Source organism: Panicum hallii, chromosome 5, assembly GCF_002211085.1.
Source record: "Panicum hallii strain FIL2 chromosome 5, PHallii_v3.1, whole genome shotgun sequence".
NCBI lineage: Eukaryota > Viridiplantae > Streptophyta > Magnoliopsida > Poales > Poaceae > Panicum > Panicum hallii.
In genome coordinates this window covers 13,699,354-13,718,254 of record NC_038046.1, presented here as the reverse complement: position 1 = coordinate 13,718,254, position 18,901 = coordinate 13,699,354, and the positions used below count along the sequence as shown (strand labels likewise).

Genomic DNA, 18,901 nt, shown 5'->3' with positions numbered 1-18,901 from the left:
CGCCGCAGCTCCCGTGGTCCAAGAGCATCATAACGCCAAGTTTCACACTCAGTGGAGACGGCACTGGTGCGACTCCAACGACAAGCTGGTGTGGCCTATCGATCGGAGTCTCTAGCTACCAGGTTCCATCCTACCACGCCGCCACGCGAGGCGGCCGACGTGCTTCCTGATCTGGCGGCGGGGGTCGTCGTGGCAGCGCGCGCTCGATCCGGCGCGGTTCCCGTGCCGTACTCCCAAGCGCCGCGGCAGCCGGTTCCCAAGCGGGCAGGTCTTCTCTGACATTATTCCGCACACGTTCTGTAAAAATGTCACGGCACGGGGCCCCGTGCGCGCTCGGTAACGCACTCACGCTCACGCCGAGGGGCGCAGCGCGGCGAGGCCGCCGTGGGCTAGAGGCGACGCCACGGCACTCCGCGACCGCACAGTTGCCTCGTGACCAGCAGGCGCTCGTGGGCGTGGCCTGTCGGCGGATTGCACAGGCCGCGTCGCCCGCCGAGGCGCTGCTGTCGCTCCTCTCCTCTACCGTTGTCTGCCGGGTATGCGTGCGGTGTGGTGGGTAACTGGAATATACGAGCCTCAGCCAACCAACCAACGCTATGTTTGAGCGGCCTGTATAGGCAAATTTGGGATCACAATTCACGATCACAGACCCCTCTCGGATTCCCCAAAGCCGTAGCATTTGCTTGAACACAGTATTTCTTCTATTCGACTCGATGATCAGAAGGCTAGCACTAATCTTGTGTTTGCATTCAACAATGAATCTACTCATTTTGTCGCTTTCGAATTCCAAAACCGTACCATTTACTTGCACATTATTTCTTCTATTCGACTCAAACATTGGCTAGCACCAATCTTGTGTTTGCATTCAACAATGAATATACTCTTTTTGTCGCACCTTTTTATTTTGGCAGCGATTATTATTCTCTAGCCTCATGAGCTGCCATAATATTCTGAAAGTTATTCAAGTCTAACCGTACTATTTTTTGGTCAGTAAAAATGTGAGAACCAGGAAATTACTGAAGTAAAATTCATAATTTCTGTCAAATTAATGCTACTTCAATTAAAAATTATATGATTAGCAATAGAATTAAAATGATTGCCGGCCAGAACAGGAAAATATCTCATAAAACTTGAAATTGAGCCACAATGCCCCAGGAGGTGAAGACATGAGTTACGCCCAAAATAGGACCATGAAAAACCAAAGAAATGGCCAATCCCACAAACAAATCAAACCAGAATTTAACCACATATATTTAGAACAAGTTCCGAATGGGCTGCCGTGCCGTTTGCGTTCTAAGGGGGTAATGAGGTATCTAAATGAGCTCACACATGGACGAAACACTAGTGCACTGTTTTGGAACCCTCTTTTTTCTTTTCCCTCTCAGAAAAATGTATCATGCAATGAGTGGCAGAGCTATAGGGGGACACCTAGCAAAAGCTGCAGTGAGACACTCATGCCTATTGGGGCACTAGCAAACAAGGAATGCAGCTGGATGGGCACGGGATGTTTGAGAGGTGCCACCACAGCATGTCCTGCATTCTACAGGCACATCCAAGTTCCCATAACCAGACCTAGTACACTGCGAACATTACACTAAAGGAGAACGCAGATGTAAAGAAAATAACGCAGCTCAAAAGGCTCAGCTGAGGGCACAAGACCCTCAGACAAAAAGGAATTAAAATGGAATAAAAAGGAGTTCAATGTGTACTTTCTGGGGAATTAGGTATCCGAGTTAAATTTACCCTACTTTCCACCAACAAAGCTCCAGAATCCCGATGATCGCTTGCAGCGACATCAAGCTTGGTGGCAAGGATAGAGCTCACCTCACCATCCCCAGGATTATCATCAATAACTTTATCAATCTCATCCTCAATAACTGTCTCCACATCTGTATGCGTGTTGGAGGGTCTCTCTTGACCATTAGGGGGGCTAGCAACAGCACGAGCAACCACCACCTTGCTTAGGCTCGGTTCTGTCACAGCAGGGGGTATAACCTCCACGTTATCACCTGATTCTCCAACAGCTGAAGGTGCAACATCCTCCAGGCCATCAGCAGCGGAATCTTTCGGTAAGTCAGCAACGTGTTCTAGAGGTGCCTGAGGTTCATCCTCCAGGCCATCAGCTGGTACTTCATTTGCTGAAGGTACCACATCCATCATTTCCTTATCAGGGGCTGTGGTAGCTGGTGGTGCCACCACCAACTCCATCTCTTCATCAGGTTGTGTGATTGCTGGAGATGCCTCAACACCGACAGATTCTGTAGTTGCTGCAGTAGCCACCCCTACCATATCGCCAAGTTCCTGTTTTGATGGTGACCCTTCCTCCATGGCATCAGTGTGATGTTGCAAAGCAGGGTTGCTCACCACTGATTCCTTCATGTTGCAGTCAAGCATTTCCATGTCATGACCATCTTCTCGTATGTCCATCTTCTCTTCCATTTTTACAGATGCAAAGGTTGGAATTAAACCCTTGCCAGTCTGGTTCTTGTGAAGGGCCAAAGCTCTCTGTATTGTGGAAAAGGAAAAGGGAGATATTTAACATTCCCATATCTATAAATTGATGGTTAAATTCATAATAGAGCTGATAAACAGATTTCAACTTTCAAATACAGAATCATAGAGAAGAATGGGAAAGCAAAATAAGAACTTGCCTGAAAGATAGTGCTGTTACTCTTAAGGTAAAGTGAACTGAAAGAATTTGTGATTCCACATTTTTTAGTTATCTTTCCAGCATTTCCATCATCCTGCTGCATAAAACATAGTAACAACATAAGAATAGCAAAACTGGATGACAAAACAGATACACAAATTTCAACGAATGTGAATACCTGAGTAAGTTCATTCCTAACAGGGGCTTTTGCTATGCCCAAGTCTCCCAACAAGGATATGCACCTTCTGTACAACTCAGACTCAACTAGATCATGTGACACACTAATTCTGGATAGATAGCTTTTACAAAAGACTGCACCATTCTTTGACAGCATAGAAGTCAGAAGTTGTGCTCCTTGAGGAGCTTCCAAACTTTTTGAAGCACTCCTAGAATCATCCTTTGCCTCAAAGTTTTCAGAACTCAGGTGTTCAATTTCCTTTTGCTCAACCTGAGGTTGAAGATTGTATCCGCTAGAAGACTCAGAAATAGCAGTGGCTGCAGAATCAGGCTCTTTCTTAGCAACTGGAAGTTCAGCATCAGGCATTTCATTTAGTCCCTTAGATGCATCACCAGTCAGCTCCCACCCCCTGCTGCCAGCATGAGGTCTATTCTGATCCCACTCTTGCCTACCGTACAGATATGGTTCCCCTGGAAACACACCACTGCCTCCAGTCCAAACTTGCATGTGAGGTGGGCATGATTCATCCAGAGGATTAGGCCACCCAAATGGGCGCATGTGGGTTGAAAACCTGTCAACAGCATCATGCATGGGATATGAAACTCCTGGTTGGTTCAACTTCATTTGAGGCCTAAGGTTAAACATAGGAGGGCCCGGAAACTGATGAACAGGTGGGTGAAATCCAGGAGCACCATGCTGCATGGGGACGAAACCATTTGACACTGGAGAAGGCCAGTTTGGCTGATTGTTCCAGGCATGTCCATGTCCACGTACAGAATTCATATCATTCCTCTTTTGATGGCCATGGAACCTCCGATCTCCGCTTTGAGGCCTACGGTCATCATCATGTGAACCCAAGAAGGGGTCATCATTTCTGTGCCTGGCAGAGGGTGGCAGAGGATGATTTGGTGAAGTGCCTGAAAAATGACCACCTCTACTTATGGATGAACCAGAAGGTGTTGGCTCTCTGAACGGAACTTTAGCTGGTGTTCTATCTTGATGATGTGATCGTTCTTGGGACAGATCGCCATCTCGATCTCTGTGTTTTGTAAGGTTGTTTCTTTCTCCTTTAGTATCAAGACTACGCCCACCACTAAGGCGACCTGAAAACCTTTGGTCACCTGAAGATGGAGATTTTTCAGATAACTGTTTTGGTGAACTGTGCTTATCTTTCCTAGGTGTGCGATCATACTGGGATGATGTAGAAATTTCCAATGGTACATCACGAGGTTGGTGATCCTCCTTCTGTTTGAGCCTTTCAGAAGACCAGTTTTCTGCATCCCTTTCACGAAGTCTAGAAGCAGGTGTCCTTTCTCTCGTAGAAGATGTTCTCTGACGACTATTCCTCTCATCATGCTGTAATTCTCTCTTTCCATGATCTATCACTTTAGATCCATGCCTGGACATCAATCAATTAACCATTCCAGACATTAGAATAAAGCAAGCATTCAGGAGAATTGCAGATAACTTAAACAATCAAAATCTGTTAATTGGTTGAGAGAAATTATAATATTTGCCATCTAAAACTTGTTTAAAGCAGATATCATGAAGTTCAAGTTTATAAACACCTTCCTTGGTCAACTACCTCTGTAAAAAATAAAATAAGGCAGGTGTATCGGGCTAGGTACGATAAACCTCCATAAGTCAATCCACTGAAACGATATATTCCTTTTCAATATGAGGCCTAGAAACAAAATCAACCTCACAAGGACCTGAACTATTTTAGATGGACTAAATATTAAGCCTCCACCTCATAGATGAACTTACCAATCAACTAGTCTATTCCAGACCATACTAACATCATATAAACTTTTGAGGGTGACAAAGAAAACCAACCACAAGGAGCCACCAACCAAACTATATTTGATAAATAAATTTAACCCTGTACCTCAGAGGAACTTTCCAACCTACAGATCTATTCCAGACCATGATAGATATTGTCTTCACATAATTTCTCACCCAAAATGACTAATTTTAGTCAGCAAACATTACTATAGACGGCCATTCATGAAAGCTATTTTCATGCGGCGCCCTCAGAAACTTAATTCATTATCCTGCAATGCTAGGAGTTATTCACCTCGAAAATTACCCGTTAATAAAAATACAATTCAACTTGAAACGGTTATAAAATTTCTATCAATCTTTCTCTGCCACAGAGAGGAAGCTATTATACACAGAAGTATCACAACAATTTAGAGCACAAACTATGCACCTAAAACATGTGCTTAGTTAGGATGAAACGAATATTCTCATGATAAACATATAACAAACAGTGTGCTGCAAAACTAGGACAAGATACAGCTACAATGCGGCAGCCTTATAGGAGATGAATGCAAAGAGAAAAGTTACCTGCTTTGATCTTTGTCATGATAAGAACTTGGGCTAGGTGAACTTCTTGAATGGATTTTACTTGGACTAGAACTACGATCAGGTCTTGCTCTCTCAATCAGAGAATCCAAGCGCCCACTGCCTGAAGATTTTTCCAAATTTACACGTTGATCACGTGTGCTTGGAGGCTTTAAATCATATTGGTCTTCGTTGTCCTCAGGAGGTCGTTTTTTCCCTCTACTTTCCTTGTACCTGTTGCCATAATCCTCATAATGATCACCATCTTGAACTGCATCCTTTCTATAATGGCTCTCTGAGCTTCTGTGCCCATCTTTAGCACTCTTATAATCACCTCTATCACCTTCATGACGAGTCACACGCTCATCAAGAAACTTGTCATCTTGTTGTCTTTTATCCCTTCCATAATCATCCTTGTACTTTTCCTTAAACTTGTCATCATCAAACCTTTGTTCCTTAGAACTCCGAGATTTACCATGTTCATATCTGGACACCTTTCTGTCATCACTGTCTCTATTATCGGCAGGCCACTTATCTGTATCTTCAGGGTCATCTTTTCTTCGGCTATGTTTATCAGGCTGCATCTCAGGATTATTGTACTTCTCTTTTGCTGAAATTTCTGCTTCCAAAAGAACTAGTTTAGTAAACAATACGCAGCAAAAGAAAAGGAAAAAAACAAAAACATACATGAAGGAACTCAAATGAACAGCAGTCAAGCAAAACAAGTAAATAAGCATACACCATTTGGCACCCAATAAAAAATTCTTATACCATCCAGCAACTTCACTGATACACCATACGATTTCAGATAATGAAAAAAAAAAGACAGTTCAATCACATCAATGTTAACACTACTATCAGTTCTCTCAGGTATAATCCTCATTAAATAAATCTCCAATTAGAAGGCATACTATAATTTCTATGATTGATCAATTGCACACAATAGGCGAGAGGACACACCAATGTACCAAAGGAAAAATGGACATTACATTGTTCCAGTATAGCAGAAAAGAATACAATAGCAAACTGTTAACTCCACAGGTCACAATCACTTTCGCTAAGGCTAGTAAGATAAACTAGGAACTATTAAAACAATGGTACCAACATGCAAACCAAGTCCAAATACAATCTGCATAAGAAAATGTTACACTAAGATTGTATATCCCTATGACCAAACCGTAGTAGCAAGAATATGGCATATGATTGCGCATACAGCAGGAATGCTATCAGCATTGTAGAACATATAGAAAAAGGGTTAATTACCATTGACCTCGGTGTCTCTCCTATATGAGTAGGCCTCCTCTTCTGCCCTACTTGTCTTCGAGCCACTCTTCCTGCTACCCCCATCCTCATACCTCTCATGTTTGGAATCATAGTCTTTCCTGTCCCGCTCCCGCTCCTTCTGCCTCTCCCGTTCCCTGTCCCGTTCACGATCCCTATCTTTCTCCCGCTCCCGTTCTCTCTCCCTCTCCTTCTCCCTCTCTCTTTCCTTCTCGCGCTCTCTGTCTCTACTCCGTTCCCTGTCCCGCTCCTTCTGCCGCTCCCATTCTTTCTCCCTCTCCCTCTCCCTATCCCTCTCCCTATCCCTGTCATCCTTATAATGCCCAGTACTCTCCCTCCTTCCCAAATCCTTCTCCTTCTCTGACCGCCTCTTCCCGGAGTCGCTCTTCGACGCAACCTCCTCAGCTCTATCATCCACAACCACCACCCGTCTGCTTGACCTCTTGGACTCATCCCCTGATCCCCTGGACTTGTCGGGCAGTTTCTCCGTATCAGCATGTCCAAAAGTCTCGCTCTTAGACCTCTTGTCCACCAGGTGATCGTCGCAGACGCCGCTGTTCCACCTGTCGCTGACCACATCCACCACGGCCTCCTCAACCCTCTCCTTCCTCTTCTTCCCGTGCTCCGCGTACCCGTTCCCCGATCTCACGGCCTCCTTCCCCGAGGACGAGCGGCGCCTCTCGGGCTCGGGATCTCGGGAAACCCTAGCCGCCGCCGAGGCCTCCTCCCGCGCGCCGGAGGCCGGCGCCGACTCCTCGCCCTCGGACTCCGACCGGTCCGCGGAGCCTCCCCGCCTGTGGGACCGGTGCGACCTGTGGCGCGAGCTCCGAGGCATGGCGGCCAAACCGAGCGCGAACACCACCACCGAGTCAGATGTGGGCGCGGGCGACGCGGGGCCCTGAAGCCCTAGGGCGCGCGCGGGATCCGGGGGGATCTAGGCGGCCGTGGCGGTGGGGGGGGGAGGGAGCGGGCGGGCGCTGGGGAACGGCGGCTAGGGTTTTGGTGGGGTGGGAGAACGGCGGGAGGGGTGGAAGGGGGTGGAGGCGGCGGCGGGGGATGGGAGACGACGAGTTCGTGGGTGGAGAAAATGGGGAAGAGAAAAGGTTGGTTGTTTTTCCGGCTTTGGATTTGGGGGGACGGGGTTTGTTTGAGATTTGGCCCGGCTGGTGGTTGCTGTGTGCGGTGCGGTGCGGTGCGGTGCGGTGAGTCGAGGCGCGTCGCGCGGAGGTCCTTTGGGCTTGTGCTGTGCACGGTCTGGGGGCGTGTTTGGTTGCTCTGGAGGGATATTATGCTAAAACTTAGAAGCATAGTGTTTACGTGGCTGTTCAGTTTGTGGATGCACTTTCATCGTATCGTATTTGTATAGTTATTATTATAGTTTTTAATTGTAGCAGATCAAAGAGTTGTGACACTTCGGCGACTCACCCACTTAGATAATTATTTAGTTTTGTGGATGTGCTTTCGACGCGTCGTTTTTCATAGTCTTTATCTTTTTAAAATTTTGACAGATAAAGTATCAAAAAATTTGGCACTACACTCGTTTTAAGCCGTTATTTGGTTTGTGATTGTACTTACGGTGTGTCATATAAGCATGATCTTTATCTTCTTCAAAAATTCAAAATTTTGACGAACAAGGGCTCCACCGATAATGCGGCATGCTGAATTGATGATACGAACCAAACACGTTCCGGGATAAAGAGTTGGTCTCTTGGGTGACCACCATTTCACTCCATAGTTTAGGGTAAAAATTTTTTGGCAAAATTTACTTCCACAATTCACATGTTATTTATGGAGTTCAACTTCTCTTAATATGTGCACATATTTAATTACACGCATAAAACAAATCGAATATTTAATAGTTGATGAGAGTAAGTGTTAAATGCATGTGCTACATTTTGAGCCTTGTGTCAATGTGAAGCCTATTTTGGTTGAACACTAGCTTATATTATAATTTCATCTTGTTTGGTCCTCGTAGAATTTGAATTATTGTTCGCCACCTGTTCAAACACATCTTAGATGATGAAGTGGCACTATCATTATTAGTACCTAGGATAAAGATCCCTCAAATAATCTAATGGTGAATATAGACTTCAGTCTAAAGATGAAGATAGACTTTGTGAAATATAAAGTTGAAGTCTAAAAATGAAGATGGATTTTGTGAAATGTAAAGTACTACTCTACACTTAAATATGAAGGAGCTTTTTAACAAAACACATTAAGATCTCATACATATACGGGCATACCCTACCTCTACAAGTATCTTTGAAGATTGGCGCAGTAGATGTTGAGATTGGTAACTAAATATTTATGGACATGCTTTGTCTACTACTGAAAGAATTTACCACTAAAAAATGTATGGTTATTTTCTAAAATAGATCTGGAAAATGCAACCCACACCAATCATAGGAGTTTAAAAGTATTATTCAATACTTACAATCCAATAATCCTTATATGATTATATCACAATGTTTCACAATATGATATACCAAAAGCAAATTTTCTTTATTGAAAGTACAAATTTTTCTTAAGAGAGAACTAGACCTGTGTCATCATTTTGCAAACTTTAATATATTTAGCAAAAATAATTTTACAATACCTGAACTAGATTTGTTCCAGTAAATTTATATCAATATGCAGTAAGATTAAAGCTTGGCAAGGCATTATGTATCTATCAAGTTTCTTTTAATTTAATCAGTTTTGTTTGCATTTAATTATCATAATATGATATCGCTCATTTTCATGAGTTACAATGTTCATAATGATACACCTAATAGAAATTTGCATGGCACTGAATGTAAGATTTGGTTCAAAAGAATGCTTATACCTAATTAAGATGTAGAACTTGTGTGAAGCACTTCTTGTGGGTGATTACACCCAACAAATTGCTTTATGTATTCATAGTTATACTACAACAAAAATGATTACATTCAAAATATGCCTAGAAACGCTATAGTCAAACTGAGTTTCAGGATTTCCGCTAGGATTTGGTACGATATTGATTAGCGTGGCTAAATAAATTCAGAGTCCCTACGTCATTTACCGTACTTTTTATGAGCTACAGGGCTCACAGCTCCATATAGAATAGAAAAGTTAAGTATGATAAGACCACTAAACTTGATGCATAGCATATTGTTAATTGTTATTACTAAAAGTATGTTCCTGTTAGATTCTTCTTGTTTGGGTTCCTCCCAATAGCTGGAAACAGATAAAAACGTACGCAAATCATTCCGGTCAAGGTAGAAATACCGTTTTCATACTCGATTGCTACGCTCAACTGCACAGCGCGACAGTAGCTGCCTAGCTGGACAGTAGACACAGCCCGGTGGACCACTCGACTTCGTCGCTCCACCTCACTGCCCAGACGGCGGAAACGGACAGCTCCGGCTCACGTCCGAGCTGGTGCACCGGGCCTCTAAAAAAATCGTGCCCCCCGCACGGCCGCGCGGTCGCTGGCGCGGCGCGGGGTGAGGCGGACGCGCGCCGGGCTCATGGCAGCTACCGCCCCGCCGCTTCCCTGCACGCAACCGCCTCGCGCCCCGCCTCTTCTTAAGTCAAGCCCCCGCGCCTCCCTCCGCTGCGCCGCGGCGATCTCCTCCCTCTCGCAGTCGCAGACCAACGGCGACGGTACTAGGTACAGTACTAACAAGCGCCGGCCCCACATGCCTCTCGCGGCGGCCGCCGCCGTCGCAGCCTGCCCCTCCCCGGTCGGCCTCGGCCGCCCCTTGTGCCGTGTCTACGCGCATCCGCGCCGCCGGCGGGGGTTCCGGTTGGAGGCTAGCTCATCGGCGTCCGCGCCCGCGCCGGCCGCGGCGGATGCGGGGGCTGGAGCGGGGCCGTGTCCCGTGGTCAAGTTCGACATGGACGACTTCGCCATCGCTGACCGCGTCAGCGTCGGGCTCCACGGACGGGTGGGTGCTGATCGGGATCCGCTGATTCGCTCTCCAGCTCGCTAATTTTGTCGCGCTTCTCCTACCTTTTTGCTAACGGTTTGCGATTTGTTTTGGGTCCGTGATGTAGTCGGATGAGATGATCTTCGAGGCCACGGTGCGCGATCCGAGCAGGTCAGTGTCGTAGGACACTCTAGAGAGTACGAATTCGTTGCATTTGTGGCGATTGTTTCTGATTTTGGTGTTCAGCGAGCTGTATGGGTCAACGGTGGTGCTGCGGCAGCTGAAGAGCTCGCAGGCGAAGCGCAGGGGCCGGCGCGCGCTTGAGGTGGGTTTCCTCTCTGATGAGCTGTTGATTTAATGCGTTGGAGTACGTGTGGAACTCGGTGGTTCAGCTCGAGTTGGCTGTGTGATTTCAGGTACTGAAGAAGCTGGCTCGCCGCCAGATGATGTACCACTCGTACGCACTGCAGGTCCATGGTTACATCGCTCCGGGCAATGCCGTGGAGCAGGAAGATGTCCCTTTCGTATTGGTGCATGGGGTTAGTGCTTTTCTCCTACTTGCTCAAGCTGATCTTAAATGCGTTATGTCACTTTCATGTTTCAATTTTGGGCCTAATTGCAGTTTGCAGTCATTTTCATGTCAGCTCGTGGATTTCAGGGTGTATATAGGTGTACTTAAAACATTAATTTGCATATTCTCCCATCAGAATGTTGGAACTCTAACAGAGTTATTTTTGTGTATATTAACTTAACTCTTCAATAAGGGCTAGGTTTCGCTTCCTTCTGGATCGAGCAATGCACTGGTTGAGGCACTGCTTTTGTTGATTCATCATTTCAGGGTTTATTTATTTTTATGCAGTATCATGGGAGTTATTCCCTGCGTCACTGGTTGCAGCTCTCGGATTGGCTCCCAACCTTAGAAGCAACATTAGCATTGGATGAAGAACAAGTTAGGAGGGTAGGAGATGACTCTGTTGGAGGACCAGCTGTAACTCGACAGCTACGTTTAATTAGGATTTTGATGAGAGACCTTTTGATTGGTGTAAGCTGCAAACACTAGATTTCTTGAAATGCACTCATTACTTGTTCATCTGGAACTGAAGACATATTATTGATGCAGGTAAATTATCTACATAGCCATGGGCTGGCACATACTGAGCTTAGATTAGAGAATGTTCATGTGAGCCCAATAGACAAGCATGTTAAGGTGAGCAGCCTTTCTTTTTGTTTATGTTTATGTAAATGGTTGTCATCTGTCGTAGCAATCATGCTTCATGGTTTATTGTGTACATTAAATTACATTTTAGTGTAATGTAGTCCAACAACTGAAAATTACATTTCTCATTCCACATGATTTTGCATCAACATGTGGTCAGCATTTGCATTGTGCTTGGCTGTGATTTAACAGTTTACTTGTATAAATTATTTACCTTGCAATTTTTAAGCATGTTTTGCAAGTTATGTTATCCTATTCACCGTTTTCTGCTGAATCATACTTATAGAACCTGTTAAAATGCCAAAATCAACAGTTGTCTCTACCTTTTGTATGCCAATAACAAACCCATTTATGTTTGACTCTTTTTCAGTTGAGGAATTAGGCACCATGATATCATAGGCTCTCAAATGTTAACTGTTGTTAATCATGACAGTTATAACTTGGCACACCGATGAGCAACTGAATGATTGTCATGTGGGCTACACATTTCTCTTTGCTCTTCTGGAGCTTTAATTCTTGATAAATGCACAACTAGAAAAAAGATTGAGGTCATTCTCTCTTCTGGCAATAAACTTGCTGCTGAAACAATGAGAGCTACTTGGAAAATTCAACTTCTAACTGGAAAAATATGCCGTAGCAGATATTGATTAGTCTAAGCTATCAGTGTTGTTGAAATGTGATACCAGTATACATCAACAATCTTACATTCTGATCACCGCAATATTTTCTGTGCTTTGCAGATACTGTGTTTCTATTTTTTAAAAAGAATTCTTAATGAGTTGTTAATCCTCTTTTTTGGGGCGGACAACCTTTTCAGATTCATACTGTGGCGAAGAATCCAAATATCACCAACTTGATTTGGTTTATGAAAAGTTCATAGATTTGTGTAAAATCTTCTATTAGGAAGACCTGTGACTATCTCTTGAATGGAAATATTAAGTGCAGTATTGATAGCAATAAACGCCTAGACCCAGATTCTACTGTTTCTTGAATGATATTATGTGAACCAGGCCAGCAAGAATAGCTATTTCTCTTCTTTTGTAATTGAATATGACATTTGAACTGCTATGATCCTTAGCAATCTTAGGTCGTAGCTAATCCTGTCTCTAAGGAAACTAACCCCTAATCATTGCTTGGTGCCAACATGCCATGAGCCCGTTTGGCCCAGCTATGCCCTTGACCCACACCCATGAAAACACTGATCACAGAATGCACTTATACGAATTGCTTATACACAAACGCATGACATTAATCTACGGAATATATAAATTGAACCAAACCATCGAGTTATGTTCAAGGCTCTAGTCCATTCCGTAAACTTTTTTTGATTTTTTTCAACTGTACCTAACTTAACTAGCTTCTTTGATGATTTATTTATTTAGGTTGGTATTCTTGGAAATGCTGCTGATTTTCATGACAATGATCCTAGCAGTAGCACAGTAGCAAGTAACAATGAAAGGCGGAAAATGATGATAGCATTTGACATGAGGTAAGGTTTATATGAAATAAAGAAGCTCTTGTAGGCTTGTAGACATCTGTCTAATTGCTTCTAAACAGTAGGTAGCATGAAGCACGAACCCTTATATGCTTTAATTTAAGGGTCTTTTTGTCTTTGGTCTCTAGATGTGTTGGCTTCATCATGGCAAAGATGGTTTTGAGAGAGCTAATGGATTCTTCAACTTTCTTTAAATTCAAATCATTCCTGACAAAGGTTTGTTTTATGCGCTTCCCTGGAGTTATATCCTATATGTCAGTTTATGGTTCAAGCCTTTCCTCACTAAGATAAGTGGTAGCCATAGTAGCATACAACCTAGCACTTATCTCAGAAGGCCCAATGCTATTTTTATGAGCTTTGCACGGAAGTAAGAATTATGGAAGTGGCATCCTGAGCCAATGAATGGCCTGCCTAATGAAAACATATGCTCCAGAGTTCTCAGCCACATCGTGGTTTTGTTTTATTGCAGGATATTAGATGTTCTTCTGACCTGCATTATTAGACTTTGTTTTGTCTTACTGAAACTACCTGGTTTTAATTTTTAATACCACATGCTGGTGCAGGTGAGTCCAATATTTGATAAATACTAGTACTAGAACTGACTAAACTATCATTTCCTTTCTTGGTTTGCTCTATTTCAGGGAAATGACCCATCCTGTTTGCGTGAGTTCCTTCTACCAATTCTGTGCCAAAATTCTCCATCTGGGAATATTGGTTTGCAGGCATGTATTTATTTCCAGTAATCTATTGGGATATCATTTCTTCAAGCAATCTGATAGCGTTTTTTCTTATTGTTTCTTAGATGCTAGATAGGCAATGGGGTGCTGGTTGGAATCTTTTGGCCTTATTGCTGGCAACAAAACCTGAGAAAAGGATAAAGTAAAATTATTATTCTGTCAACATTCCTAGTGAATCCACAAGCTAAACACTAGAAATTTAAAGATAGGATGTTTTCCGGCATTATAGTTGTAGATTCTTGTTTTGTTGTGCCAAATCTGCAGTTGCCTTGATGCGTTGCGGCACCCCTTCCTCTGTGGACCAAAATGGCGTATAAATCCATCAACTAGTACCATTCGATGGGGCTTGGGATCGACTGCTGTCCGCATGGCTGAAGATTATATCTATGGAAATCATCAGGTACTAATTTCTTCACATGGGTGGATCATGTCTTAAGCTGCATCTCATTCCTAGTCTTGCCAAAAGGCTTGATCTTGCACCTAACTTGCCAAAAGCTGCATCTCATATGAAGGATACATGTTATCCATCCCAACTTTATATCATCAAACAATTCTTGTTTGAAAGAAACTTATAGACTTCTTTTTGCATATTTACAGCGTAGGCGGTTAGCGTATTTCGTTCAATTGATGGAGGTCCTGAACCCTAATTTAAGAACAGAGGTAATGTTTTACTTCTTCAAGCCCTGATAATAATGAACTATGTTACATAAACATTTTCCTGATATAGTTATGCTGGTAGCAACGTTTCACTTTGGAGATTAGTCATTGTTTCTTGCATACAATAATTGCTCAGGTGTATATGCTATGAATTGTTCATACTCTATCATCATGATGAAGAAGGGGATAAATATTTGTTTTCTTTTTTTGGTATTTCCTTCTATTTTATCTATTTATTTATTGTTGCAAGATGGATAGTCTGGTTAAATTTTGGTTTCAGTTTTTTTATTCCTCTCCTTTTTTCCCTTTCATTTCTTATTCTCTGTTTGACGCTATTGTTTTATCTCATTATGCTTTTATTTATTTAGAACTGGCTTCAGCTCCTACATGGTCGTTGGCGTCTCTTGTACTGCACTGGAAGACACATTGGCCTCACGCTTCGTCAGCCTTCCCCTAGAATCCTCATCAGTGATGTGTTCCTCACAGTTAGTTCAGAGTCCGCTGATCCAGTCTTCTCTCTGAGGTCAGATATTGGTTTCAGAATTATGCCAGAATCTAATTGGCCTCATGACAAATCTGGCACTGAAGGAGTTTTGTCTGTCACAACATCAGCAAGGATAACTGCTGGGAGGATTTATATTAATGAACAGGACAGTAAAGAGAGTAGGGCCGCATCTTCCAGATCTTCTAGGAGATATATTCGTGGTAAATGGAGAACAGCTTCAAAGATGAAGGAGCTGCCAGCTAGTCTCCCCAGTGTAAACATTGCCATGGATGAAGTCGACGTATCGATGAGCTGCAATTCGACTTTGAATGTCAACTCTGCACAAAAAGTGCTGCAAGAGATCCGCATGCAGACCCCACCGGAAATGTTCGATTTGTCAAAGATTGTCTGCGGGACATACATCGATGCGAGGTTGATGGTTCTTCGTGGTGTCAACGGGTCGGCTCTGCTTTTCATTAGATCAAATCCAATGACCGATTCCTGAGGAGAATCCGTTCGCCATTCTGTATTCCTAGCTGCGCATTCATTTGTAACAAGTGTAGATAAGATGCTGTAGGCCATAGTTAGACTGTTAGACTGTTATATATTCCTTTGAATGATCCTTTTTAATTTGGTCATGCGCTCAGCCCAGGGCTGAGGCGCTGGCATCGTGAGTCTAAATTTGCCCCCTGTGTAGAACCGCAAGACCTTTCGCCTTTGATAGCTAAACGATGGTCATTTTCTTGGTCATCCACTCAGATTTTGGTGCAGTGACTGTCATGACTGTTTCACAATATTTTCTTTTACTGGATCGTGTTGAATATACCGAGAATCTTCCGCTGCATCTTTTTTCGTCGCTACTATTGGCCCAATTTTCCGCTGCCCATTGGGTTTACCTATTTCTTAAGCCCAGTTAGACGCGAAAGGCCTTATTCAACTTCAAGCCTTGAAGGCCCGCATGGAGTCCAGATCCTCTCTGACGCTCGTTATCGACCTCCCCTAACTCCGTGATTTGCGCTCCCGTTTTCTAATTCTCCCCCACCACATTGATCTTATCGACGGTTCCACCCGCTGCGGCGCCGGCTCAGCCTACACCCGACGAACAGATGGACGAAACCGAGTACCACCAGCTGCCGGCGGCGGCGGCGGACTCCGTCGGTCGCGCTCCTGAAAAGAAGGAAGACAGCTGCCTGGCCATTATTACTGCGGCGCTCCCGTGGCTCGTTGTGCTCTGCGGCATAGCCGCGAACGTGTACTTGTTCATGGTGGGTATGGACACCACCCCAGACCCCCGGCTGTACGTCCGGCTTGTCGCGGTCGAGGGGCTCGGCGCCGCCGACCCGTGCGAGCCCCCGCTGTTCGAGCTGGCCGTGGACGTCGACAGGATGACCCGAGGAGGCCTTTCACCGAGGGCCCCTCCATGCCGGGAGGCGGGGACGCGATGCTGCGGGTGTCGTACCGAGGCGTGATCCTGGCCTGGGGCGGCGTGCCGCGGTTCACCATCGACGTCAGGCCGGCTGGGACGGAGCGCGGCGGGGGTGGCGACCGTGGTGGCCAGGGCGGAAGGATCCGTGGTGCGGCAGGAAATGTGAAACAGAGCAGCGGACTTTTGGAAGGGTAAAGTTTGACGTCGACGGGGAGCTTCCGAGTCTGGGCGGCTACCTCCGCTGCAAGACCTATCTGTTTCGAGGTCAGCCCAGGGAGGCGCTCCCTCCATGCTGATGCTGGGTTCAGAAAAGGTGAAGTATTAGTATGCTTTTCAGCTTGTTGTGATAAGGCAAAAATGCAAAATCAGAACTGTCACCTCGAGAGTGCCCATCAGGAATGCTATAGTGTTCCTCCACAAGCTTATCTCCATTTTGATAGTGGTTCAACTAGATGCTAATCTTCATGCAATACAAGTCATTTTGGAATTCGTGTTGGACCCTCTAAACAGCTCACAATCTCAAGTTTTGAGAACTATGTAAAAAAAATTGCACTCTAGCAGACTTTTTACTGGACCCCAGGCATCCCCATTTAATATTTAGAGGATCTAAGGCTTATTGCTGGAGTTGATCTTACTGAATACCTTTATTTTGATCTACAACGCATGAATGGTTCTTTTGGAAGGAATAGACATAGTATTAGAGGTGTGAGTTTATATAGGGAATTTATATGGGAATCAAAGATGAGAGTTTAAAGGATAATCTCATTATCCGGTAGTTGTCCTTCTTTTGTTTATGGGTTTGTAAGTGAAAAAAATTATATCACAAATTACTAACTAACGGGCTATGATATGATCGTCCACTTGAATCATAGTTTCCATTCAATTATCACCCCTTCCCCTATAAATGATTTTGGACTCATGATCTCTCATCCTCCGTCCTACTAAAACTCTCATTTTCTTCCAACAAACAAGAAACTTATTTGTCCTTATTTCCTTTCACTAATTGCCCCCGCCGAAGAAACCAAATGAACTAGAAACATAATATAAACTAATTAACCAACGTGGGCAAAGGATAAACGCTGAACTACTTTATCTCGAGGGAAAAGACGTGCATCTTGGACGTGCGCGTCGTAGCACCGGACTCAGTTGGACAATGGCACGACATCGGACTAGTTTAGACGTTTAGTTGCCTTGGCCGTAATAAAAATATATTAGGATCCACCAACTAATAATGGGTAAGTAGCTAATTTGAGCTAGGATTGATCCAAACGGAACTAGCTAATAGGCAGCTAAAATTTTTCTAACTAGCCAAATAATAATTATCTAATTAGCTGGTTTAACCTAGCTAATTCCAAATAATCAATAGCTAGATGGATCCAAATATAATCTGAGAAAAAACTAACAAAATCTCGGCATGCATGCAATGCAGATTAGGATCTAGATCTTTTCTACGTACGGGAGTCATCAGTAAGGGCACCCGCAACAGTTATAACAGTTATAGAGAGCAGCTCTCTATAACTTTATCCACGTCAACTATAGATAATCTTATAGACCTATGCCCCAACAGGTTTGCTATGTCATATAAGGCGTGTTTGGTTTGGCGCCTACGGCGCCACACCGTGCCGCACTTTCCACGCCACAGGTGTGGCGGCCGAATCGGCCGCCGCACCTTAGGCACGTCGCGGCGCCGTGGGCGCCAAACCAAACAGGCCCATATTTCTAAATTTCGTGGATCCTACGTATTAGATTTTTTTAATCAATATTCATCTTCACTCTCCTAGCTTTCTTCTTCCTAATCTATTTGCTGAGCGCCTCCTTCCTGGCCCGCCACGCGCGGCCGGAGGCCGTTCCACCCTCCTTCCCTCGCCGCGCGCCGCAGCCGCCTCCCCGTCGCGCACCGGTGGCCGCACCCTGCCCTCCTCTTCTTGCTGCATCGCGCCGGCCTCGCCGGCTGCGGCTACCTCCCCACGGCTGCTTCCACCCTCTCCAGCCGGCCTGGCCGCCGCCTTCCACCCTTGCCACGACTCCGCCCGCACCGGCCCGGCGGTTGCGTCCGGCCGTGCCCGCACTACTCCCCGCGCGGGCGTTGGCGGCCGCCGTTCCTCCCCGCGCGGGCGCCGATGGCCTCGCCCTCCCTTCCCGCGGGCGGCGGTGGATTTTGGCGCCGGCGGCGAAGCAAGGCTCCATGGCGGAGCTCGCGTGGCTCGATGGGTGGTCCGACGCTGGAGCCGCCTTCCCCTGCGCTCAGATCCGCCGGCGGCCAGTGGCGGAGCTCGTACGGCCCGGCGGGTCGGCCAAGGGCTGCGGGCAGCACTTGCTGCCCGATGGCCGTGCCGCCCCGCAGCGTGGGAGCAATGGAGGGTGCAGGAGATGGCCACGCTGCTGCGCTGCGTGGGAGGAAGGGAACGTGGAGGAGGGCGGCGCTGCTGTGTGGGAGGAAGGGAGGGCGGCGAGCGGTGCTTCTCGCCTGCTGCGTGGGAGAACTCTTGAGGGCGGAGATGGGAGAGAGATACGATTCATATGGTAGAGCCCACCTTTGCG

The 18,901-nt window shown here is 45.3% G+C and overlaps 2 protein-coding genes across 5 annotated transcripts; one reads left to right on the top strand and one right to left on the bottom strand.

Moving 5' to 3' along the window:
- Window positions 1-1,227: 1,227 nt before the first annotated feature.
- LOC112892182 (stress response protein nst1) lies at window positions 1,228-7,541 on the bottom strand. 2 transcript variants are annotated; one of them, XM_025959299.1, is made up of 5 exons: window positions 6,438-7,541; window positions 5,178-5,793; window positions 2,829-4,227; window positions 2,652-2,744; window positions 1,228-2,505 (listed from the first exon to the last, which is right to left on the bottom strand). In XM_025959299.1, the coding sequence occupies exons 1-5, from the start codon at window positions 7,288-7,290 to the stop codon at window positions 1,699-1,701; spliced, it is 3,768 nt and encodes a 1,255-aa protein (XP_025815084.1). In that variant the 5' UTR covers window positions 7,291-7,541; the 3' UTR covers window positions 1,228-1,698. The 2 variants fall into 2 exon arrangements, with proteins under 2 accessions (XP_025815084.1, XP_025815083.1); XM_025959298.1 differs by having other exon boundaries at window positions 2,652-2,747; window positions 6,438-7,538.
- Window positions 7,542-9,917: 2,376 nt separating this feature from the next.
- On the top strand, window positions 9,918-15,692 carry LOC112893018 (probable plastid-lipid-associated protein 14, chloroplastic). 3 transcript variants are annotated; one of them, XM_025960155.1, is made up of 14 exons: window positions 9,918-10,363; window positions 10,473-10,516; window positions 10,592-10,670; window positions 10,762-10,884; window positions 11,205-11,387; window positions 11,466-11,552; window positions 12,944-13,050; window positions 13,185-13,272; window positions 13,698-13,778; window positions 13,859-13,935; window positions 14,058-14,193; window positions 14,391-14,453; window positions 14,819-14,973; window positions 15,063-15,247. In XM_025960155.1, the coding sequence occupies exons 1-14, from the start codon at window positions 9,944-9,946 to the stop codon at window positions 15,091-15,093; spliced, it is 1,674 nt and encodes a 557-aa protein (XP_025815940.1). In that variant the 5' UTR covers window positions 9,918-9,943; the 3' UTR covers window positions 15,094-15,247. The 3 variants fall into 3 exon arrangements, with proteins under 3 accessions (XP_025815940.1, XP_025815938.1, XP_025815937.1); XM_025960153.1 differs by having other exon boundaries at window positions 11,241-11,387; window positions 14,819-15,692; XM_025960152.1 differs by having other exon boundaries at window positions 14,819-15,692.
- The last annotated feature ends 3,209 nt before the right edge of the window (window positions 15,693-18,901 follow it).